The sequence below is a fragment of the Mobula hypostoma genome, chromosome 14 (genome assembly GCF_963921235.1).
Source record: "Mobula hypostoma chromosome 14, sMobHyp1.1, whole genome shotgun sequence".
In the NCBI taxonomy this organism is placed as follows: domain Eukaryota; kingdom Metazoa; phylum Chordata; class Chondrichthyes; order Myliobatiformes; family Myliobatidae; genus Mobula; species Mobula hypostoma.
This window is the reverse complement of record NC_086110.1, coordinates 40892120-40918462: the sequence shown is the minus strand read 5'-3', so window position 1 is coordinate 40918462 and position 26343 is coordinate 40892120. Positions and strand designations below refer to the sequence as shown.

Below are 26343 nucleotides of genomic sequence, written 5' to 3'. Positions count from 1 at the left end.
TAATCTCATCCATTGTAATGGAAGTATCTAATAAAGAAGACATATCCTGTGAAATCTGAGGGAAGTCTAACTTATCTAAAAAATCATTAATATATTTAGAATCTCGAGGAGACTCTGATTGATATAAAGAAGAATAAAAATCACAAAAGGTTTGATTAATCCCCACATGATCCAGTATCAATCGATCATTTTGGTTATAAATCTGATTGATTTGAGATTTAACATAATTAGATTTCAATTGATTAGCCAGCAGCTTGCCAATTTTGTCACTGTGAACATAAAAGTCACTTCTTGTTTTCTTTAATTGGTTTACAATCGAGGACGAGAGTAGTAAACTGTGTTCCATTTGAAGTTCAGTTCTTTGTTTGTATAACTCCTCAGAAGGAGCCATAACATATTTCTTATCAATTTCTTTAATCTTGTCCACAATTGCCATCTCCTCCTGCTTCTGTTTCTTCCTCAAAGCAACGGAATACGAAATAATCTGACCCCGAATATAGGCTTTAAAAGTGTCCCAAAGAGTGTTAACCGAAATATCTTCTGTATGGTTAATTGTTAAAAAAAAGCTCAATCTGTTCATTCATAAAATTAACAAAGTCCGAGTCCTGAAGCAACAGCGAATTAAAACGTCATTGTCTATTGTTTGGTATATTGGCCATAATTTTAATAGAAAGCTTAAGTGGAGCATGATCCGAAATGGTTATAGAATCATAATCACATTTAATCACTGAAGGAATGAGACGAGAATCAATGAAAAAATAATCAATTCTTGAATAGGAATGATGAACATGTGAAAAGAAGGAAAAATCTTTTTCCTGAGGATGCAGAAAACGCCAAATGTCCGTCAACCCAGAATCAGAAAGGAAAAAATTAATCAGATTTGCAGATTTATTAGGTAAAGTCCGTAAAGGAGCCGAACGGTCCAAAGCTGGAGACAAACAGGTATTAAGATCTCCGCCCCAAATCAATGAAAACTCGTTCAAATTCGGAAACTGATCAAACAATGATTTATAAAATTCCGGACAAACCATATTAGGAGCATAAACATTAACCAAAACTACTTTTTTATTAAATAGTAAACCACTAACCAATAAAAATCTACCATTCGGATCAGAGATAATATCCTGTTGTGTAAAAGTAACTGAGGAATCTATAAAAATAGAGACGCCTCGAATCTTAGCATTGGAGTTCGAATGAAATTGTTGACCCTTCCAGAATTTGAAAAAACGTAGTCTGTCCCCCCTCCGTACATGGGTCTCTTGTAAAAATAAAATTTGTGCTTTAAGTCTCCGGAACACTTTAAAAACTTTTTTCCTTTTAATAGGATGATTAAGACCATTAGTATTCCAGGAGACAAAATTAATAATAGACTCCATAAATCCTAAAGTCAACCCACAACAAGGAGGATTGACGATAGGCGCGACCCACAAACCCGGAGAGGAAACAGAACATACAAAAGATACCGGGGAAAAGGACGCAACCAGTACTTCAATAATGTATATAGCCCAAAGAGAAACAAACTAAAACGTGAAGCCCCTCCCGCCACCCCCCCCGCCCCAAGACCCCAAGGCAAAATCTAAAGCAGACCCGCCAGAAAGAAGCAAGCGCTAAAACTACCCCCATGACTTCCGGTATACGCTCCCTAAAAAAAAGGTATAAATATGAAAAGGATCAGCTAGTTGTAAAACAGTAAAAAAGTAAGTAAAAAAAAAGTTAGCTCAATTAAAATACACACAGAACAGAACAAAAGCCGGAAAATATATATTAAAAAAAACCACAATAAACCTCAAACCCATGAATAGACACAGCAACAAGAAAAAATAGGATTATTAACATAAAGTGGTTATAAAAAGCAAAACAGAATAAAATTAAAAAAAAAACTACAAAATTTAAGGCCACACAGGAAATACGTAAGATGACAAAAGGGAAGTAACCACCCAGAATCCCCTGGGAAAAGAAAGAAATGACGCAGTTAAAAAGAAAGTTTAGCAGCCATATTAAGAAATCAAAAATAAACTTTTCTGCCCAGATAGGGCACGAAAAAGTTAAAACCAACCAATTCACAGCCTCCGATCAACGGAGATAATTAAAAAAAGGCAATTAAGATGTTGAAGATGAAAGTTGATCCAGATAACTCTGGGCATCCGATGGAGAATCAAAAAAACGAAGGGCTCCATCTAACATGTGAATCCTTAGACGTGCAGGGTACAGCAGCGCTGGTCTTAAATCCATCTTATAGAATTCCGACATCACGGATCTGTAACGAACCCGTTGGTCCCAGATTGGTTTACTGAAATCTTCCACGAATCGGAACTTAAGATCCGAAAAATCAATGAAACCTTTAGATCGAGCGAATCGAAACAGTCTCTCCTTGTCTTGAAAATAATGAAAACGTAAAATAACATGCCTAGGTCTATCTGACCTAGACGAGTATGATGGGATTCTGTGAACACGATCCAGTAGCGGTGGTTGGTCAGGAAATACAGTAGGGAATGCATCTTTTAAAAGTTGAGAAAAATATTTCATGGGGTTGTTGGATTCAACAGCTTCCCTCACCCCGATCATTCATAAATTCTGCCATCGCATTCTAGATTCCAAGTCAGAGTTTTTAAAAGTCAAAAAGTCAAGTTTCTTCTTCATTACATTAATTGTTTCTTCGATTTTCCCCATCTTAAGCTCACTTTGTTGCGCTAATTTTTGAAGATCAGATATAGCCGACTGATGTTCCGCAATAAATGTTTGCATCTTATCCATTGAATCGGCAATTTTCTGGAGATTAGTTGAGATTTCCGTATGAATCAGGTCTTTAACAGAGCCTGCAATTTCCGTACGAATCATCTCCCTAACAGAGGTTGAAATTTCCCTCTGAATTAACTCCGATATCGCTTTCAAAGTCACCGGTGATTCAGTCAGGGGGAAATCCGTAGCTTTCGGTTTAACCGGAGGTTTACCATCCTTGCCGTTTTTCCCGTTCTTAGACATAGCAGATCTAAGTATCATCCAATTGTCGGAGAATTCAGTTTAATTCAAAGTATTGTAAGAATTGATGCCTTAATAGTTAATTAAAGTATAGCTGACCATAGAGAAAAAAAAAACTCAGAGGTAATGGAGCGAGTCAAAAACGCGACTTCACTCCATGAGCGCTACCGGAAGTCTCCAATCTTGCTTAATCTTAAGGATAATTATCCTGCTGTAGTAGTAAATTATAAATTTTCCCAATAAAACCTTTCACTAAAGGGTTGATTTTTAAAATAGTGTCCAACAGGTCAGAATCTTGTATATATGGAAAATTACCCAAATATTCTTGTAAAAAATGTCTGACCTGAAGATATTGCAAGAAGTGTGAGTATGAAAGAGAGTATTTAGTTACTAATTTCTCAAAGGACATCAACCGACCTTCTTGAAACAAATCCATAAAGGAATAAGTTCCTTTATTCCTCCAAAGAGAAATTGTAGGATCACTAAGTGAAAGTTTAAATAGTTTCGATAAATCAAACCAGGTTAAATTTTTTAAGATCAAAAAATTTACGAAACTGGTACCAAATTCGTAATGACTGCTTAATCATAGGATTAATATTTAAAATAGAAATTTTGGCTAGTTGTACAGGTAAAGAAGCTCCTAATAACGAACTTAAGTAAAATTGTTTCACAGTTTTCAATTCCAAGTCAACCCATGAAGGATGTTCATTTTTATCGGTCCAATATAACCAAGAACACGCATAATGTATATTAACCGCCCAATAACACATTCTTAAATTAGGCAAAAAAAGACATCCATTCTTTTTTAATTTTGGTAAATGACATTTTCCAATTCTTGGTCTTTTATTATTCCAAACAAAAGATGAAATAATAGTCAACCTGAACAAAAAAATTCTTAGTTTAAAAAAATAGGAATATTTTGAAATACATATAAAAATTTTGGTAAGATCATCATTTTAACTGCATGAATTCGACCAACTAACGAAAGTGTAAGAGGATTCCATCTAGAGAATAATTGCTTCATAAAATCCACTAAGGGAACTGAATTAACTCTATAAAGGTCTCCATAAGTTTTAGTGATGATAACACCTAAATATTTAAAAGAATCCGTAACTTTAAAAGGAATATCATCATATATAAAAGCAGAATCATTTAAAGGAAATAATTCACTTTTATGCAGGTTTAATTTATATCCTGAAAACTTTCCAAATTCATTTAATAATTTCAATAAACTAGGAATAGATTCTTCAGGATTCAAAATATAAAGTAACAGATCATCAGCATGAAGAGAAATCTTTTGAATAATCCCATTTATGGAAATTCCTTGAATATCCTTAGCTTCACGAACTGCAATAGCCAAAGGTTCCAGCACCAAATTAAATAACAAAGGACTTAACGGACATCCTTGTCTCGTACCCCACGTAAGTCAAAAAAAGGGGGATCTACAGTTATTAGTAATCACAGTGGCAATAGGGCTTTTATATATCATTCTAATCCACTTATTAAAATTAGTACCAAAGCCAAATTTCTCTAAAACGTTAAATAAATATTTCTATTCAACTCTATCAAATGTCTTTTCAGCATCAAGAGAAACAACACATTGGGGAAGTTTTCAAGGGGGATAAGTATATAACATATAACAGTCTCCGAGTGTTAGAAAAAGAATAGCAGCCTTTTATAAAACCTGTTTGGTCTTGAGAAATAATTCCTCATTAATAATTCTACATCATCCCCTTTTCCTTACTGCCAGTCCTTGTACCTATCATCTCTGGGACGGAAGTCACATGCTTCTTCATAAGCTATCATGAAAGGGACCAGGATGGCAATGCTTGGTTGTTGGTAGGTAGGGTTAATACCTGACTTTCAAGAGCACTTGTGAGTTACGTTCCGGCTGGACTTGGTCCTTAAGCTGCTGGAGAACAGTGCTGAAAGAACAAGTGCTGTTTTCTCCTGGTAGGGATTAGTTTTTAGTTAGTTCCAAGTGCTCCTGCCATGTTTTGTCACCCTGCAATCTTATCCTTCAATCTCTTTGAATTATGGAGGACAGCATGCATATAAATGTCTCTCTCCAGCAGACTTCATCATGATCATCATGACTCCAGTGTTTCTACTATTTTTTAATGTTTCTTAATTGTACAGATGATTTTTTTTGTGTTGTATCGCTGAACAGCAGATAATCATCTGATTGGCCTATCAGAGTTCTCTTTGGGATCTAGTTGATTTGATCAGCATTTTTGATTTGGCTATTGTTCACGATTGCACATAATAAATAAATAAATAAATAAGTCGAATATCCTGGTACATTTATTTATTTTTCCAACTTTGCTCACCTTGCAGCCAATTTCAATAATACCAATTTACTTATATTTCTGCCAATAATTAATTTCCCTTGTTGCAACATAACAAGCATTCAGATATAGAGCTTTTCATTTTATCACTGTCAATTTTCTGTAGTTTAACTCCTGTTTGCTGCTTGACCTAGTTTTTCTTACCTAGTTCACTTATAACTTCTCTAACATCACCTTCCTACTTTCTCTTTCCTTTGCAATTTCCATCCTTTATCAAGCTGGTTTAAAGCACTTAGGCATAGTATATAAATTACAGTACCCAAGATCTAATTTTCAAAACAAAAGCATTTAACTACAATGAGGTGAGCACAGCAAAGCTTCTGAAAATATTCATGCTTCTCTTGTACACACCTGATGCACTTTTCCATAAAGTGCAGCTTCTTCCATGACTGTTATAACAACATAAGGATCACTTCGATTTTCTTTTATCAAAATTTCCATTTCTTTTGTCCAATGCTTTCCAACAGCAATGAGCTGTTGTGGAGTTGACCATCTTTCTGGAATCTTAGTGGCCTCCTTGAAATTTTGTAAGATAGTAGACATCTATGATTGAAAATAAATTAGTATGTTTTTTCTATTATGCATCTTGAGAACAATATTTCAGAATTCCCATGTTTATATTCAAACAATGAAGCTATGCATTATCAATGAGAATAATCTTTTAAGTCTAATTAAAGTGTTACTAATAATTAATACCACGCCACACAAAAACAAAATTAATTTCACTTCCATTAATAGTCATGTTTTGCCAGTTAAAACCTGGATAAATTCCCCTGCCAGAATTTTGGACAAGTGATACCAAAAAAAAAAGTAATGCACTTCTGCTGATAGAACAAAAATGCATGCTGTAAACATTTTCACAGCAACCTTTAGCTTTATAAAGGTTGTTGTAAACGAACTGGAAAAGTATGGTTGATGGAAAATCCATTATTGATAAAGCACAAGAGGAGATTGTAAAGCTCATTACTCGCTGTAGTTAAAGCCCAAAATGATTATTTATTAAATCTGCTCTTAATCTTCTCTGCTCCATGGATAACATTCCCAGATTCAAAGTCAATCTTGGCATCTGAAATTTCTCATCACTGGATTCATTCAAGTAATTCCATTCTGAAGAGCCCTGATGTGCTTCCTAAAGTGTGGCGATGAGAATATCACACATTTTAGGAAACATTTGAAGGCATTATGATGCAATGATGACTCTCCTCATATTTTCTTGTAACATAGACAAAGTCTGACTATATTCTATTTTCCAACCAGAATTCTTTAATCCCATCTCTCACCTGATGGTTGAATGTGGCCTGGTAAAACTGAGGCCAATTAGTATTACAAGTAAATATTCTAATGGATGGAGTTTTATCTCACACAAGGCAGATGGCTGTGGTTGAAAGTCAATCATTCCTTTCCCAGCACAGGGTTGTTGACGCAACTATCTTCAAATGATTCATCAATCATGTCCCATCCATCAATTAATGAAAAGTTGGGATATTTTGTGTTCCGGCTTTCAGGCAATTTGTTTGCTTTTACTATGTGATTAAGCACACTCAACTTTTATTTTGAAATGAGCTGTTTCAGATCTGTATTAGGTCACTTCCTGTGCAGTCAGGAATTAATAAGTAGGAAGCACTGGGTGACTGAAGGCCCAGGAGTCTATGTTAGGAGAAAGAAGCATCTATCTAAAGCCAATGGGCTTAGAAGAGCCATCCGAGAGGGCACTGGTGAACATGGAGCCGACACCGATCAGTTCGTGGAATGTCACTTCTATGTTGACGACTGGCTTGTGTCTGTACCTACCAATACTGAAGCTATCAACCTCCTACAGAGGACCAAAGCATTTGTTGGAGAGTCAAACCTGCAGCTGCATAAGTTTGCTTCAAACAGTGAAGCTGTTACGAACACGTTCCCACCTGGAGGTCGTGCAGCGGTTGTTAAGGACATGGACCTCAGTGAAGAAGTCAAACCGAGGCAATGCAGTTTGGGACTCCTGTGAAAGATAATGACCGACACCTTCACCTTTGCAGTATCAAGCAGCAATAAGCCATTCACTCAGCACAGAGTGTTGTCCACAGTGAACAGTGTGTTTGATCCCCTGGGTTTGATGGCTCTACGCACTGTCTAGGGCAGAGCACTTCTCAGGGAACTTCCTACAGACATGTGTGACTAGGGACACATCCCAACCACCCACCCCCCCACCCCAGAGGAGAAACTCCACAAGTGGGAAACCTGGAGGGGCTCACTGCAAGATTTAAAACAGCTGTACATTCCTAGAACCCATACAGCACCATTTCTCTATAAGGTTGTACAACTAGCATTTGGTGCTTGGCATTGTAGTTATACTGTAACTTTGAAAATGGATGGAGAATTTCATCGTCAGATTTCCATATGTCAAGTCATTTATAACCTCGGGAACCCTTATATGTATAAAATGCAGTTCAATGGGAAATTGCCCTTGGGCTACTCTGAGATGAGGGAGAAAAGCAGCATTTTCAAATACATTCTGTTCTCATATTTGTACATTTTGTTTAATGTCTTCCAGCTAGTTTTTTTTATCTCTAACTCAAAATGTTGCAAAATGCCCAGTAATAACGGGGGCTGTTAACCTTGCTTAATCATACTTGTCTGAAAATATAACAAAAAAGTACTGTGATACAATTTGTGCTTAGGCAGCCTTGTTGATTTCACTGAAGGACAGACCTGCCTCAGAAATTGTTTTGGCCCTCACCAAAGAATTGATGTTATGCATCATAACAAAGTATTTAGTGCTTACCTCACAAAAGGTCAGGCAGGGAATGTTCAGGAAATTGGTTTTTATTTACTATGTAATTAAACATTTTGAGCTTTTATTTTGAAATGAGCAGTTTCAGATCTGTATTAGGCAAGTAGGAAAGCACATTGGCTGGCAGAAGGCCAGAGAATTATGTTAGGAGCGAAAGTAGTTTCTATCTAAAGTCATCCCCTGTTATTTTCCTAGAAACATTGCTTAGAAGTCAACTTAAAAGTATCAATAAAATTTTGCTGAAGTAGAATGTTATTTTTGAGTTTATTAGACACTAACCTAGATGCTAATGGTTTACACATACCATTTACCTGTCATATTCACTTGTCGGTATCTTATAATATTTACCTGCAGGAAATTTAACTAAGTTCTTAATTATCTGTGTATGTTTTCTTGTGTGAATGCAAGAATGTGGTAACTTAACTTTAATTTGTTGGTTTTCTTTCAGTTTCACTCCTCATTTACTGTGTCTGCTATTGAGTTACAATAAAATCAAGCAGCTAGGAGGCTATATCCTGACATGTCATTTTTGAATGGGGTTTGGCTGACTGTCTAGTTGATATTACAGCATCACAGTGAGGGCAATACATTTGGTGACAGCAGATGGAATAAGTGGCAAGTAATATTCTGTAATGCAAGTATTATTCAATATTCATTGCCCATGACATTTTATGGCATTACTATTGTCATTTCTTAACATTAATGTCCTCAGGCTCATCAATGAACGGAAACTCAACAGGGCATGCTTATAAGAACAAGTCAGAAACTGAATACTCTGTAGCAAGTCATTCACTTCCTGACACAGAAACAGAAAACCTACAGCACAATACAGGCCCTTTGGCTCACAAAGCTGTGCCGAACATGTCCCTATTTTAGAACTACCTACGCTTTACCCATAGCCCTCTATTTTTCTAAGCTCCATGTAGCCATCCAGAAGTCTCTTGAAAGACCCTACCGTTTCTGCCTTCACCGCTGCTGCCAGCAGACCATTCCACACACTCACCATACTCTGCATAAAAAACTTACCCCTGACATCTCCTCTGTACCTACTTCCAAGCACCTTAAAACTATGCCCTCTCGTGCAAGCCATTTCAGCCCTGGGGAAAAGCCTCTGACTATCCACACGATCAATACCTCTCATTCTCTTATATACATCTATCAGGTCACCTCTCATCCTCTGTCACTTCAAGGAGAAAAGGCCGAGTTCACTCAACCTATTCTCATAAGGCATGCTCCCCAATCCAGGCAACATCCTTGTAAATCTCCTCTGCACACTTTCTATGGTTTCCACGTCCTTCCTGTAGTGAGGCGGCCAGAATTGAGCACAGTATTCAAGTGGGGTCTGACCAGGGTCCTATATAGCTGCAACATTACCTCTCAGTTCTTAAACTCAATCCCATGATTGATGAAGGCCAATGCACCGTATGCCTTCTTAATCACAGAGTCAACCTGCGCAACAGCTTAGAGTGTCCTATGGACTTGGACCCCAAGATCCCTCTGATTCTCCACACTGCCAAGAGTCTGACCATTAATACTATATTCTGCCATCATATTTGACCTACCAAAATGAACCACCTCACACTTATCTGGGTGGAACCCCATCTGCCACTTCTCAGCAAAGTTTTGCATCCTATTAATGTCCCGTTGTAACCTCTGACAGCCCTCCACACTATCCACAACACCCCCAACCTTTGTGTCTTCAGCAAATTTACTAACCCATCCCTCCACTTCCTCATCCAGGTCATTTATAAAAATCACAAAGAGTAGGGGTCCCAGAACAGATCCCTGAGGCACACCACTGGTCACCGGCCTCCAGCCTCCATAAAGAATATGACCCGTCTACAACTACTCTTTGCCTTCTGTGGGCAAGCCAGTTCTGGATCCACAAAGCAATGTCCCTTTGGATCCCATGCCTCCCAATAAGTCTTGCATGGGGTACCTTAACAAATGCCTTGCTAAAATCCATACACACTACATCTACTGCTCTTCCTTCATCAATGTGTTGAGTCACATCCTCAAAAAATTCAATCAGGCTCGTAAGATACAACCTGCCTTTGACAAAGCCATGCTGACTACTCCTAATCATATTATGCCTCTCAGGATCTTCTCCATCAACTTCCCAACCACTGAAGTAAGACTCACTGGCCTATAATTTCCTGGGCTACCCCTACTCCCTTTCTTGAATAAGGGAACAACATCTGCAACCCTCCAATCCTCCGGAACCTCTCCTATCCTCATTGATGATGCAAAGATCATTGCCAGAGACTCAGCAATCTCCTCCGTTGCTTCCCACAGTAGCCTGGGGTACATCCCGTCCAGTCCCGGTGACTTATCCGACTTGATGCTTTCCAAAAGCTCCAGCACATCCTCTTCCTTAATATCTACATGCTCAAGCTTTTCAGTCTACTGCAAGTCATCCCTACAATCTCCAAGATCCTTTTCTGTAGAGAGTACTGAAGCAAAGTATTCATTAAGTACCTCCGCTATTTCCTCCGGTTCCATACACACTTTTCCACTGTCACACCTGATTTGTCCTATGTTCTCACGTCTTATCCTCTTGCTCTTCACATACTTGTAGAATGCCTTGGGTTTTCCTTAATCCTGTCGCCAAGGCCTTCTCATGGCCCCTTCTGGTTCTAATTTAATTCTTAAGCTTCTTCCTGCTAACCTTATAATCTTCTAGATTCCTATCATTATCTAGTTTTTTTGAACCTTTTGTAAGCTCTTCCTTTCTTCTTGACTAGATTTACAACAGCCTTTGTACACTATGGATCTTGTACCCTACCATCCTTTCCATGTCTCACTGGAACATACTCACTCAGAATCCCACGCAAATATTTCCGAACATTTACCACATTTCTTCCATACGTTTCCCTGAGAACGTCTGTTTCTAATTTATGCTTCCAAGTTCTTGCCTGATAGCCTCATATTTCCCCTTACTCCAGTTAAAAGTTTCCCTAACTTGTCTGTTCCTATCCCTCTCCAATGCTAAGGTAAAGGAGATAGAATTGTGATCACTATCTCCAAAATGCTCTCCCACTGAGAGATCTGACACCAGACCAGGTTCATTCCTCAATACCAAATCAAGTACAGTCTCTCCTCTTGTAGGCTTATCTACATATTGTGTCAAGAAACCTTCCTGAACACACCTAACAAACTCCACCCCATCTAAACCCCTCACTCTAGGGAGATGCCAATCAATACTTGGGAAATTAAAATCTCCCACCACAACAACCCTGTTATTATTACTCCATTCCAGAATCTGTCTTCCTATCTGCTCCTCAATGTCCCTGCTACTATTGGGTAGTCAATAAAAAACACCCAGCAGTTATTGACCCCTTTCTATTCCTAACTTCTACCCACAGAGACTCCGCAGACAACCCCTCCAGGATTTCCTCCTTTTCTGCAGCTCAAAAGCATACCCTCTACTTCCTTGCAATGATCGTTTTTGAGGTCCCCATACAATCATACCTTTCCTTTTATCAAAAAAATCAAAGTACATTTATTATCAAAGAATGTATAAAGAATACACCTTGAGAATTGTTTGCTTACAGGCAGCCACAAAGCAAGAAACCAAAAGAACCCAATTAAAAAAAGACCATAACCATTGCACAGAGAAATAGGGAAAAGAAACATGCATCATGCAAACGATAGCATTCCGAACAAGACTGAGTCCTTAGATCAGCTCCCTGGAGCAACCAAAGTAGAAGGCCCAAGCCTCGATTTCAAGTTTATCATATTAGCGGGGCAAAAAAAGCAGCAAGATGGCAGCCACAGGAGAGGGGAATGAACATCGCAGGACAGTGATCAAAATCAGTCCGACCCTCAACTCCGCACTCAGGCTTTCCAGTCTATCTGGGCTGCCATTTATTTTGTCAAAGCACCAAGTAGTGCCTCGCTCTATGACCCGGGCCCCAGTGCAGCGACACAACTGGACTGCACAGCCCGAAGCTGTTCTCAATCTCACTAAATTGGCTCGGCTCTTGGAGCGATCCAACCTTGCACCCGAGTTAGATAAATGGGTATTGAAACTCAACCGCATCGACTCCTGTCCAAATCGTTCACTTCAACAGCAACAGCAATATGTACGCCATCTGAGGCCTTGGCATAAACACATTGTTGCGTTCCAGGCTTGCGATACACCAGCATGGCGCATCCTTTGAATCAGCTTCGCCACCACTTGCTTCTTCATTGCTTGTGGTGATAGTTGACCACAATTTATTTCAGAAAAGGTGTTATTAGTAATGTTTTTAGTTGTATTTCTTGCTTTCTGATCTACCAGTAACCTGTCACACAACTTCAGTAGCACCATTTTAAACCGGAAAGATAGTCAGTTTATCATTTGCACAGTACTGCTGCAAAAAAAAACATGACATGTGGGTGATGATAAATCTGATTCTGATACAAGACCAAAAGATAAAGCAGCAGAATAAAAGCCATTTGACCCATCGAGTCTGCTTTGCCATTTCATCATGACTGATCCAAATTTCCTCTCAGCCCCACAGATTCGCCACTCTCTGGCTAAGCAAATTCCTTCTGATCTCAGTTTTAAAAAGACATCCCTCTATTCTGAGGCTGTGACCTCTGGTCTTACAGTCTCCCACCATAGGAAACATCCTCTCCACATCCAAAGCCTTTTACCATTTGATAGATTTCAATTAGGTCACCCCTCATTCATCTGAATTCCAGTGAATCCAGGCCCAGAGTCATCAAAAGCTCTTCATACGACAAGCCATTCAATCCTGGAATCATTTACGCGACCCTCCTTGGAACCCACTCCAGTTTCAGCACATCCTTTCTACGATAAGGGGCTGAAAACAGCTTTCAGTACTCCAAGTGGGGCCTCACCAGTCCTTTATAAAGTCTCAACATTATATCCTTGCTTTTATATTCTAGTCCTCTTGAAAAGAATGTTCACATTGCATTTGCCTTCCTCACCAGACTCAACCTGCAAATGAACCTTTTGGGAATCCTACACAAGGACTCACAATTCCTTATGCGCCTCAGTTTTTTGCATTTTCTCTCCACTTAAAAAATAGTCAACCCTTTCATTTCCTCTACCGAAATGCATGACCATACACTTGACGACACTGTATTCCAACTGCCACTTCTTTGCCCATTCTCTTAACCTAAGTCCTTCTGTAGCCTCTCTGCTCCTCAAAATTACTTGCCCCTCCACCTATCTTCATATCGTCTGCAAACTTTGCAACAAAGCCATCAATTCTATCATCCAAATCAAAATATAACGTAAAAAAGAATCAGTCCCAATACAGACCCCTGTGGAACACCACTAGTCACTGGCAGCCAGCCAGAAAAAGCTCGCTTTATTCCTACTCTTGGCCTCCTGTCAATCAGCCACTGCTTTATCCATGCTAGAATCTTTCTTGTAATACCATGTGCTTGTAGCCTGTTAAGCAGCCTCAAGTATGGCACCTTGTCAAGGATATTCTGAAAATCCAAGTACATAACATCAACCCATTCTCGTTTGTCTATCCTGCTTGTTATTTCTTCAAAGAATTCCAACAGATTTGTCAGACAAGATTTTCCCTTGAGGAAACCATGCTGACTGCAGCTTATTTTATTATGTGTCCCCAAGTACCCTATGACCTCATCCTTAATTACCAACCCCGACATCTTCGCAACCACTGAGCTCTATTGTGGATGAAAATGGAAAGGCGGCAGGGGAAGGGGAATCATGGTTGGGAAAAGGGGAAGGGAAATGGCGGGGAGCAGGAAGCACCACAGAGACATTTTGTAATGACCAATAAACCAATTGTTTGGAATTAAATGACCTTGCCTGGTGTCTCAGGTCTAGGAGTGCCTGCACCCATTCCACCCCTGCCCCTGCCTGCTGTCTCAGGTCTGGGAGTGCCTGCATCCGTTCCACCCCTGCCTGGTGTCTCAGGTCTGGGAGTGCTGGCACCCGTTCCACTCCTGCCCCCCTGCACTACTTCTTTGCCACCTGTCCCACACTCCTCTCACTGTGCTCCACCCTCACCATTCCCAATATCCTTTGCTCCCGCCAGATTTACAAACTCGTTCTCCACTCCACATTGACAAATAGAGTACTGTGGTAAAGTCTTAGGATATATATCTATCTCTCTCTCCAAGACTTTTGATACTGTGCTGGATGCCAAAGGTCCAGAGTTTCTCCAAAAATCCCAAAACACTGATCTATTATCTCTATATGTGAAATCTTGTTAAAAATGAAATTGCATGGAAAACACATTAATCTCTTCATAAATATGCCACTTAGTATACTTCCTATTGCACAAAAGGTAAAAAAAAATCTATCCTTCAGCAACATACTTCTTCAACTTTAAAATTAAGAAAAATTAAGAAAACTATGCAGCAAATAATCATATTCAAAATATGACTGCCCCTTCCATTTAATTGTGACACTACTCACTTCATCTATTGCTTCATTGAATAGCACATCAACTCCATCCAAAATCAAATGGCTGAGTCTGGTGAAAAATAGGCAGTGCTGTTTGAGGATCCGTACAAGACTGTATGGAGTAGTAACAACTACATTACCTGCAATTAAATTTTTTATGTTGAAGATGAAAATTAAATAACTACTGTATTTCAGAATAAATTCTGCTGAAATGAATTATGATCACTAAATCATTGTGGTAAGGATGAATTTGATAGCTGCTGATTTAAAACTATACAATTCAAAACTAATTTTAGTAAATTTTAAAAACTTCAATGCAACAATTTCTGTAAATTAAATACTAGGTTTTAATGTTCTTTTGTTGATGCCAAATGATTTATCAGAATAATACTTCCATGAAGAATTGTCTTTTGTAAAAATAAAAACACTAACCTGAAGGCCACTGACCAGTTTGATGCAGAGATTAGTGCTGTAACCTCCACTGCTTGTCAAAGATACTTAGATTTTGATAATACCATCACAAAGTTTGGGTCCATATCAATATTGCGAGCAATTTTCAGCTCCCTGTCTAGGGAAAGATATGCTGGCCACGGACTGAGTCTAGAAGAGGTTTATATGATTGATCCCAGAAATGAAAGGCTTAACTTAAGAAGAGTTTGATGTCTCTGGACCTGTACTCAATGGAAATCAGAAGGATTGGTGGTTGGGGTGGGGGTGGGGGTTCTCTTTGAAACCAAATACTGGTTGGCCTGGATAGAATGGACATGGAGGAGATGATTCCATTATTAGGAAAGTCAAGACCAGAAGATACAGTCTCAGAATAAAGGGACATCCCTTTAAAACTGAGAAGAGGAGTAATTTCTTCAGAGAGAAGCTGGTGAATCTGTGGAATTTGTTACCACAGAGGGCCGTGGAGGTCAAGTTATTGGGTACATTTTGGAAGAAGATGATGGATTCTCGAATGGTTAGGGGATTAAAGTTTATAGAAAGAAGGTGGCAGAATGGGGTTGAGAGAAAAAAAAAATCAGTTGTGATTGAATGGCAAACTAGACTGCATTGCCAGTGACAGTCCTTTGAGTTAAATGAATGAAGTTGGGATTATTATCTTGAAACAAAAAAGACTAAGGAGAGATCTGATAAAGGTGCACATGGTCATATGGGTTCAGATAAGATAAATAGATCAAAGTTGTCCCCATGAAAAAATGGTTTATAGACAAGAAGGTATAGATATATAATTTTGGAGGAAACAAAGAGATTGTGAAGGATCATTTATAAATTCAATAGCAGAATAAGGACCTGAAATTGATAAGAATACTAACACAGAATAGGAGTAATTTTAAAAGGAATTGGAATTGGACCATCTTTGCTAGACCTCTGCAATTGTTTGAGAAAGAAGTGACAGGGTTGCTCTAAGAGTTGCCACCTACTAGGTTGGCCAAATAGCCTCGTTCTATTCTACAATTATATGAGTTTATAAACCTACCCAAAATTATGTCAAGGGACTTCCACCCAGAACTCAACAGCTAAATTAATTTTCAACTTTAATCATTTGAAAAATGATACTTACTATTTGCTAAAAGGATATTTTATTGACACCACTTCCACTGAAACCATGACTTTTATGTGCCAACATTCACTCTCCTCACCAAAACATTAATTCTTTAGATAGTCTCAGAGATGTCTGAACTGCTTTGCCCATGGAGGTCACCATGGGTGCTCTCACATCAAACCTGTCTCTTGCTACAGCTGTTCTCGTCCATATTTCACAGTAGTCTGCTTTCTGCTGCAATGGGGAGATCACGGAAATTTTAGACTCAAGAATAAAAGACCACATCCATTTCATCGTCAACTCAGGAACAGGCTGAATGGCTGTGGGAACTTAGCAGGATTTCTTCAAGTGCAAACGTTCTGTGGAATTCTTTGCCACAGGCTGCTGTGGAGACCAAGTCTTTATGTATACTTAAAGCAGTTTGATAGATTCTTGATTGGTCAGGGTATGAAGGAATATGAGGATACAGCAGAAGATTAGGGCTGAAGGGAAAATTGAACCAACCATGATGAAATAGCATAGCAGATTCGATGGGCAAAATGGCTTAATTCTGTTCCTATATCTTATGGTCCTATACACTGCATTACATCATTTCAGTCCTTTTTCCTTCATGTCACCCAGTTACTCAAAAGTTCTTCTAATTAACTCAGTAGCATTTCTTCCATTCTAGTGAATTACATTTGTGGTTCAGTGTGGTCTTCCTTTACACTGGAAAAACCATACACTGAATGGAAAATCAGTCCGTGGAACACATGTGATTTGAGCTTCAGATTGGCTCATTATTTACTCTGACCTTTCTGTCAGTGGCCTCCTGTGTCCTGCCAGACATATTCCATTTGGTCTATACAACTGCTTCTCCCACCTCCCTCCACCGATCTTCTCTCCTGAAAATTATCTTGCTTTTTACACTCTTTCCATATTCTGGATCCAAAAAAAATTAACCATTTCCCCCAGATGCTGACTGATCTGCTGAATGTCTCCAGTCATATTTTGTTTTAATTCATATTTCCAGCATCTGCAGATTTTTTGGTTTTCTTTTATAATTAGAAAGATTAGCCAAAGCACACGTGAAAATATAATCGTTACAGTCAAGTTTTTGCTTCATATGAATTGATGCCACTCTATGAGACTACTTGTACGTAAATATGAACTGAGCAGAGTTCAGTAAAATCCACATGCTATTTTTTTCCACACTAATAGGAAACAATTCTGCTAGAAATTACAAATGATATACTTACATCCTTTGGCAAGTTTGATTTTCTTACTCTCTTCTGGATCTTGTCCAACCAAAAGCAATGACAGATTAAGTGGTCGTGAAAACTGCGTCAAATCAATTAATTCCTGGCATACAAAATGGGCTTTCTGTTGTCCGGGGCACACAATTATTGCTACTGGCTATTGTTCAAATGAAAACAAATACAGGCTAATCATTAATATTACATGCATAAATTAGATATTCAAAAACAAAGTAAAACAACTGATGACTACTTCAATCTAGGTATTAAAATCTAATTATTTGTCTGTCATGGACAGGAATTATAATTAATCAATAAAACCAATACCTTATTGAACTGCCCTCGAAAATCAATAATTTCCTGGACATCTCCAAAATGTGTCCACTGTCGAGGTTCATCTCCCTCTTTTCTCTTCCTGAATGTTTGACCTTTCACTTATCTGCACTTTCAAATATCTGGAGTAGTTTACTGGTGAGATTGCTAGTCACACTTGCAATAAATACAACAGAAGCTTAACCCATTAGGCACCAACTTCAAATATTAACCTTAGTAACCTACTGCAAAAGGTTGAGTGGAAAGGGATGATCATGTACCATTAGAAGAGTAAACCTAGTCTTACCATGGATACTTTAACATACCATTATTAGAGACCTGCAATAATTTGGATAGAGATGGCTGCATATATGAGGCAAAAATAATAACTATTGTGTCCAATAGTGGTTATAACATTTTAACCTGTGCATGTAAATGATTATTTTTTTAATTAATGATTACTCACTAGTCCTATGGAAGAAGCAAGCATTTGGTGAGCCTCAAGAGTCATATACTCAATCATCAAGCTCTTGAACCAAAGAGATAACCTCACTTGCTCCATCATTGAAGTACTCCCACTTTCAAGAACTCTTCATCTGATGTTCTCAATACTTATTGTTTATTTATCATTCTTTCTTTTTTATTTGCACAGTTTGTTGCCTTCTGCACTCTGAACACCAAAGTTGAGCAGTCCTTCACCGATACTGTTATGGTTATTATTCAATAGATGTATTGAGTATGCCTACAAAAATTAATCTCAGGGTTGTATATGGTGACATATGTACTTGACAATAAATTTACTTTGAACTTTGAAATATTTGTGGATATTAATGGCTATATTTTATTTTGTGAAAAATAAAGGAAAAAATTATTTATGCAAAAGTGCTCTCTGCAAATATTGACTGTTAATAAGAACTAAAGGAGGTTACAGAAGGGTCTATGAGAACTTGGGAAGTGAAGTCCACTAATCAGAATTGTAGGATCTATATGAACATAAAAATGCATTTGATTACATTTGCTACTATGCGGAAAATCTCCACGGAAGATAACCAGTCTTGGACATTTTATTAAAGTCATAAAATAAAGGTCCTTGTACAAAGTTGAGGATATGATTATTTTAACCAAGTCAGGTCCAGAACAAGTATTTCAGAAGAACTAAATTGAACAATTTTACACAATGAAATCCACAAAATTAAAAATTTACCATTGTAATGAAATATTGACACCAGAGTTTTGTAGGACATTTTAAGTACTGGCTGCATTTCACCAATTTGTATATTAAGGGGAAAACAAGATAAGACCCAGTTAATTGAAACAGCTGTGCAGAAATTTCCTTGAGCAGAGTACACTAAACTTCTGGATTTTACAACCACATTGGGTTGTGATAGTAGATGATTACATGTACTTAAGGTGAAGGCAGATACATTTTTTAAAGTATGGGGAATTGAGGGTTTTGGGGAACTGGCACAGTAGATGATTTTAAATCAGAGAAGCTTAAACTGATCAGGTTGAAAGGCGGGACGGACTTGAGGGGCTAGGTGGTGTACATGCTATTTCCTTGTGTTAACTCACTTAAGGGAACCTATTCTATTTTACATAATAAATTAAGGGCAGTAACTGATTCATAATTCTCATGCTAAAAGTAACAAATCTTCAATTAAAATGAATTTAAGTGTGCTTCTTTAACAATTCCAAAAGCAAAATAATGAAAAGAATGCTTTATAATATAAATTGGCTGTGAAAACCAGTCGCATTTTGGCCTCCTACTATGTTCTCACAAAGCTCACACAGCTTCAATGAATAACTTCTCAAATTCTGACACATTACAGCCCTCAGGGTGCCAAACTGAATTCAGAAATTTCAGAGAATTAGCCTGAAATTCTAACGTCAGCCTTTTACTCTTCATCCCAACATTCAACTTCCACAACTCCACGCCCCTCCCCCAACACCTGATTCTGGTAATTACACACAAATCCCCTCTCAGAAACATTAATCCCAGACACACCCTTTCCAATTCATTATCCTTTACTATCCTCTTTCAGCTGGCTCCGCCAGTACTATGCACTTCCTTTATTTCCCATAAACTTCCTCTGCAATTTAAAAACCTTTTTATAAAAAACTCCACTGATTCTTATTTTTGGTGAAAGGACAATAAACTGAAATATTAATTCTGTTTCTCTCAACATAGTTGCTGCTTAACCTGAGTATTTCAGAATTTTCTGTATTTATTACTGAAAGTTAAGCAACTGTTGGTAAGCAGAAAAATATACTTGAGAGAGGATGGACAAAAGCAAAGAGAGCAATCTTTATTAATCCTGCTAAATACCACAAGCTATAACTCCTAAGAAGTTTGTATTTTAGCTATGGTGCAACAGTTGACATTTCAGTGCAACATTTACACACCAAAGTTTGTGCTTCCATTATAATATCAAAAAAAAATCTACTTCGGTCCTTACCAAATTTCGCTTGGGTTGGAAACTGTACACGGATGGCAACTGTAGAAGTGTCAACAATGGAGGGAGGTACAAAAGAGGATTATCTCCTTTCTGTGATACTGCAACTAAATCACAACCACGGCCTATGGCTGGCCAGCAGTAAGCTTGGACGATATCAAGATCAATCTTTTTCTTGCTCAGTTCCTTCAGATAAAACAAGCCAGGTGATATATAAAAGAACTGCATTCCATGAATTAAGGTGTTAAGAAAACAATAATTCTGTGTATCATCTGTGAATTTTAAACAATGTACTTGCAGTATGATCATTTTCCAAGCAATGTAAGGCTAACAACAGATTAATACCGGCAAGGAAATATATTTTTTCATAAATATAAAAGCAAATATCGTAACACTGAGAAAGACCATTATTTTTATTTAAAAAGGTACATTCTTCTATTGGAGTTTCATAACAAGCACCTTTGCTCTGTCTACCGCAAAAGGCAGGTTCTCCCAGTGGCTACCCATTTCAACCTCAGTCCACTGCAATCTGCTTCCAGTTGCAACAAGTCTACAGCAGACACCATATCCCTGGTCCTGCACTTGCCTCTGAAACATCTGGACAGTAAAGACACCTACATCGGATACTGTTTACTGACCAGAATCATAAGACCATAAGACAAAGGAGCAGAAGTTGGCCATTCGGCCCATCGAGTCTGTTCTGCCATTTTATCATGAGCTGATCCATTCTCCCATTTAGTCCCACTCTCCCGCCTTCTCACCATAACCTTTGATGCCCTGGCTACTCAGATACCTATCAACCTCTGCCTTAAATACACCCAATGACTTGCCCTCCACTGCCGCCTGTGGCAACAGATTCCACAGATTCACCACCCTCTGGCTAAAAAAAATTTCTTCGCACCTCTGTTCTGAATGGGCGCCCTGCAATTCTTAAGTTATGCCCTCTCATACTAGACTCCCCCATCATGGGAAGCAACTTTGCCACATCCACTTTGTCCATGCCTTTCAACATTCAGAATGTTTCTATGAGGTCTCCCCTCATTCTTCTAAACTCCAAGGAATACAGTCCAAGAGCGGACAAACATTCCTCATATGTTAACCCTCTCATTCTAGTGAACCCTCTCATTCTAGTGAATCTTCTCCGTACCCTCTCCAACGTCAGCACATCCTTTCTTAAATAAGGAGACCAAAACTGCCCACAGTGCTCCAAGTGAGGTCTCACCAGTACTCTTAGAGCCTCAACATCACATCACTGCTCCTATATTCTAATCCTCTAGAAATGAATGCCAACATTGCATTCGCCTTCTTCACCACCGACTCAACCTGGAGGTTAACCTCAAGGGTATCCTGTACGAGGACTCCCAAGTCCCATTGCATCTCAGAACTTTGAATTCTCTCCCTATTTAAATAATAGTCTTCCCATTTATTTCTTCTGCCGAAGTGCATAACCATACACTTTCTAACATTGTATTTCATTTGCCACTTCTTTGCCCATTCTTCCAATCTATCCAAGTCTCTCTGTTTCCTCAGCACTACCGGCCCCTCCACCTATCCTTGTATCATCAGCAAACTTAGCCACAAAGCCATCTATTCCATAATCCAAATCGTTGATGTACTATGTAAAAAGAAGTGGCCCCAACATGGACCCCTGTGGAACACCACTGGTAACCGGCAGCCAACCAGAATAGGATCCCTTTATTCCCACTCTCTGTTTCCTGCCAATCAGCCAACGCTCTATCCACGTATGTAGCTTTCCCGTAACTCCATGGGCTCTTATCTTGTTAAGTAGCCTCATGTGTGGCACCTTGTCAAAGGCCTTCTGAAAATCCAAATATACAACATCCACTACATCTCCCTGGTCTAGCCTACTTGTAATTTCCTCAAAAAATTGTAAATCCTTCAGAACACAAGGGTGCATTCCATCTGGTCCGGGAGATTTATCTACCTTTAGACTATTCAGCTTCCTGAGTACTTCCTCTGTCGTAATTGTGACTGCGCACACTTCTCTTCCCTGCCACCCTTGAGTGTCCAGTATACTGCTGATGTCTTCCTCAGAAAAGACTGATGCAAAATACTCGTTCAGTTTCTCTGCCATCTCCTTATTTCCCATTACAATTTCTCCAGCATCATTTTCTATCGGTCCTATATCTACTATCACCTGTCTTTTACTCTTTATATACTTGAAAAAGCTTTTAGTATCCTCTTTGATATTATCTGCCAGCTTCCTTTCGTAGTTAATCTTTTCCCTCTTAATGACTTTCTTAGTTTCCTTTTGTAAGCTTTTAAAAACTTCCCAATCCTCTGTCTTCCCACTAATTTTTGCTTCCTTGTATGTCCTCTCCTTTGCTTTAACTTTGGCTTTGACTTCTCTTATCAGCTACGGTTGCATCCTTTTTCCATTCGAAAATTTCTTCTTTTTTGGAAAGAAGAAATTGTAAAAATCCTGCCTTTAATACTTTCATTCCAAGCAATTTCGTCACCAAACTCCAGACCCTGTGAGCTAATGTATCCCTCTGCAACTGGATCCTTGACTTTCTGACCAATAGACTCTAATCAGTAAGGAAAGGCAGCAACATCTGCGCCATGATAATTCTAAACACTGATGCTCCACTAGATTGTGTCCACAGCCCCCTACTCTACTCCTTGTACACTCTTGACTGTGTGGCTAAATTCTGCTGCAACTCCATTTACAAATTCACAGATGATACCACTGTAGTGGGATGCATCTTAAATAATAATGAGTTCGATTAAAGGAAGAAGATAAAGAGCTAATGACATGTCATGACAATAACCTTTCCTCAATATTATCCAAACGAAAGAGCTGCTCATTGATTTCAGAATGGCAGAGGAGAGGGTTCGGTGCACATGTTGCTGTTTACAACAATAGGGTTGAGGTTGAGAGCTTCAAGATCCTAGGTACAAACATCACCAATAACCTGCCCTTATCCAACTATGTTGATGTCATGGCCAAGAAAGGTCATTAACGTCTCTAGCTCCTTGGGAGGCTAAAGAAATTTGGCATGTCCCCAACAACTCTAATCAATTTCTATCGATTCACCATAGAAAGCATAGTCTGGATGCAAAATGACTTGGTATGCCAACTGTTCTGCACATGATCACAAGAAACTGCGGAGAGTTGTAGACACAGCTCATCGCATCACAGAAACCAGCCTCTGCTCTATGTACTCTGTCTGTATTTCTCACTGTTTCAGTAAAGCAACCAACATAATCACAGACACCATTCACCCCAGACATTCTCTCTTCTTCCCTCTCTCATCAGGCAGAAGATACTTCTCACCTGCCAATTACTTCCCACTGGGGCCCCTCTTCCTTCCCTTCTCCTATTGTCCACTCTCTTCTCCTATCAGATTCTTTCTTCTCCAGCCCTTGACTTTTCCCACCCAGCTGGCTTCACCTATCACCTTCCAACTAGCCTCTTTGCCCTCCCTCCTCCTTTTAACTTCAAGCATCTTCCCCCTTCCTTCTCTGTCCTAAAGAAAGGTCTCAGCCCAAAACGTTGACTGGTCACCTTTTCCATAAATGCTGCCTGACCTGTTGAGTTCCTCCAGCGTTTTGTGTGTGTTGCTTTAGAGTTCCAGCATGTGCAGACTATCTTGTGCTTAAGAAGATACCAAAGCCAGAAAACATGTACCACCATTTTCAAGAACAGCTGCTATCCCTGTTATTAGACTCTCAAACCAACCTCTTTTATGGTAAGATGCCCTCGTCCTCACAATGTACCTCATTATGATCTCGCACTTTATTGTATAATTGCATTACATTTTTTCAGTAGTTTTTACATGTTAATCTGCACTATTATTTTAACCTTTTTCTAGCTCAATGCACATTGAAATTATTTGATTTTTATAAAGCATATGCAAGAAGAGCTTTTTCACAGCATCTTAGTACATGTAACAGTAATAAATTAATACCATTTAAAGATATAATACTGAATTAAAATTTAGTCTAAACACTGCCAAAGTTGCATTTCTCAAAATAACTATATTTATAGGTAGTAGCATGAAACTTGCTAAACTGCAAATAAATTCTAACCGTGGCCCCTGGCTGAACACCACTAAGCTAGCATGACATGTCAACCAGTAATTTTATAGCACAATTCCTTCAGGTAAAACAAGGCAGGTAATATATAAGGAAACTACAGTCCATGAACTAATGTGCTTCATAATTCTACATTACATCTGTGAAGTTTATACAATGTATTGCTGCGTGATTTTTATCCAAATGTCACTGCACTCTATAAGAAGAGAGGAAGGTAGAAGGAAGTTATAGGCCAGTTAGCCTGACTTTAGTGGTTGGGATGATGTTGGAGTCCATTATTAAGGATGACGTTTCAAGGTACTTGGAGGCACGATAAAACAGGCCGAAGTCAGCATGGTTTGCTTAAAGGCAAATCTTGCCTGACAAATCTTATGGAATTCTTTGAGGAAATAACAAACAGGATAAACAAAGGAGAGTCAGTTGATGTTGTTTGCTTAGATTCTCAGAAGGCCTGTGACAAGGTGATGCACATAAGGCTGCTTAACAAAAGCCCATGGTATTACAAGAAGTGTATTAGCATGGATAGAACCTTGGCTGATTGGCAGGAGGCAGAGAATGGGAATAAAAGAGGCTTTATCTGGTTGGTTGGCTGCAAGTGACTAATAGTGTTCCACTGGGATCTGCATTGGGACTGCTTCTTTTCAAGTTACATGTCAATTATTTGAATAATGGAAACAACAGGAATTCTGCAGATGCTGGAAATTCAAGCAACACACATCAAAGTTGCTGGTGAACGCAGCAGGCTAGGCAGCATCTCTAGGAAGAGGTATAGTCGACGTTTCAGGCCGAGACCGAAGAGTTAGTAAGAGATTTGAAAGTGGGAGGGGGAGGGGGAGATCCAAAATGATAGAAGACAGGAGGGGGAGGGATGGAGCCAAGAGCTGGACAGGTGATTGGCAAAGGGGATACGAGAGGATCATGGGACAGGAGGTCCTGGAAGAAAGACGGGGGGGGGGACCCAGAGGATGGGCAAGGGGTATAGTCAGAGGGACAGAGGGAGAAAAAGGAGAGTGAGAGAAAGAATGTGTGTATAAAAATAAATAACAGATGGGGTACGAGGGGGAGGTGGGGCATTAGTGGAAGTTAGAGAAGTCGATGTTCATGCCATCAGGTTGGAGGCTACCCAGATGTTCATGCCATCAGGTTGGAGGCTACCCATAATAGTGGAATTGATGGCTTTGTGCCACACTTTGTGAACAATACAAAGAAAAGTGAAGGGGCAGTTAGTGTTGAGGAAGCAGGGAGTCTACAGAAGGAGTTAGACAGATGGGCAAAGCCATGGCAGGTGGAATGTTGTGTAGGGAAGTGTACGGTCATGCACTTTGGTAGAAGGAATAAAGGCGTAGAGTATTTTCTAAACGGAGAGAAATTCCAAAACCGAGGTGCAAAGGGACTTGGGAGTTCTTGTGTAGGATTCCCTAAAGATTAACTTGCAGGTTGAGTTGGTGATAAGGAAGGCAAATGGAGTGCTAGCATTCATTTCAATTTGAGGACTAGAACATAAGAACAAGCATGTAATGCTGAGGCTTTATAAGACACTGTTCAGACTGCAATTGGAATATTACGAGCAGTTTTGGATCCCTATCACAAAAAAAATGTGCAGGCGTTGGAGAGGGTCCGGAGGAGTTTCACGAGAATGATTCTGAAATTAAATGGTTAACATATGAGGAGGTCTGGGCCTGTATTCACTGGAGTTTAGAGGAATGAGAGGGATCACATTGAAATCTATTGAATATTGAAAGGCCTAGATAAAGTGGATGTGGGGAGGATGTTTTCTACAGTGGGTGCATCTAAGACCAGAGAGCGCAGCCTCAGATTAGAGGGATGTCCACTTAAAATAGAGATGAGAAGGAATTTCATGAGCTATAGGGTAGTGGGTCTGTGGAATTTATTGCCACAAACAGCCGTAGAGGCCATGTCATTGGGTGTATTAAAAGTGGAGGTTGATAAGTTCTTGATTAGTCCAAGTGTCAAAGGTTATGAGGAGAAGGCAGGAGAATGGGGTTGAGTGGGACAATAAATCGGCCATGATGGAGTGGCAGAGCAGGCTCAAAAAGCTGAATGGCCTAATTCTGCTCCTATGTCTAAAGGCTGATTTATACTTCTGCGAAGTAGCCTACGCCGTTGTGAGCATTTATACGTGCACTGGTGTGTCTGCGTCGCTCTGCAATTCACCACCAAAATGCTAGTTGGCGGTGGGGTTTCTATGCCACTGTGTTGAGTTTCCTCATGTTGAAA

At 39.1% G+C, this 26343-nt stretch overlaps 1 protein-coding gene across 8 annotated transcripts in view; it reads right to left on the bottom strand.

Annotated features, from left to right (window-relative positions):
• Window positions 1-26343, bottom strand: part of tdrd12 (tudor domain containing 12) — a 200053-nt gene that overhangs the window by 102415 nt on the left and 71295 nt on the right. For 7 of the 8 annotated variants that reach the window (XM_063066982.1, XM_063066989.1, XM_063066984.1 and 4 more), the window contains 4 exons: window positions 20050-20232; window positions 17285-17441; window positions 14510-14637; window positions 5679-5870 (listed from right to left, as the gene is read on the bottom strand). In XM_063066982.1, the coding sequence (XP_062923052.1) occupies window positions 5679-5870; window positions 14510-14637; window positions 17285-17441; window positions 20050-20232 (660 nt within the window). The remainder of the gene's footprint in view (window positions 1-5678; window positions 5871-14509; window positions 14638-17284; window positions 17442-20049; window positions 20233-26343) is intronic. The other variant, XM_063066990.1, reaches the window with a different exon arrangement.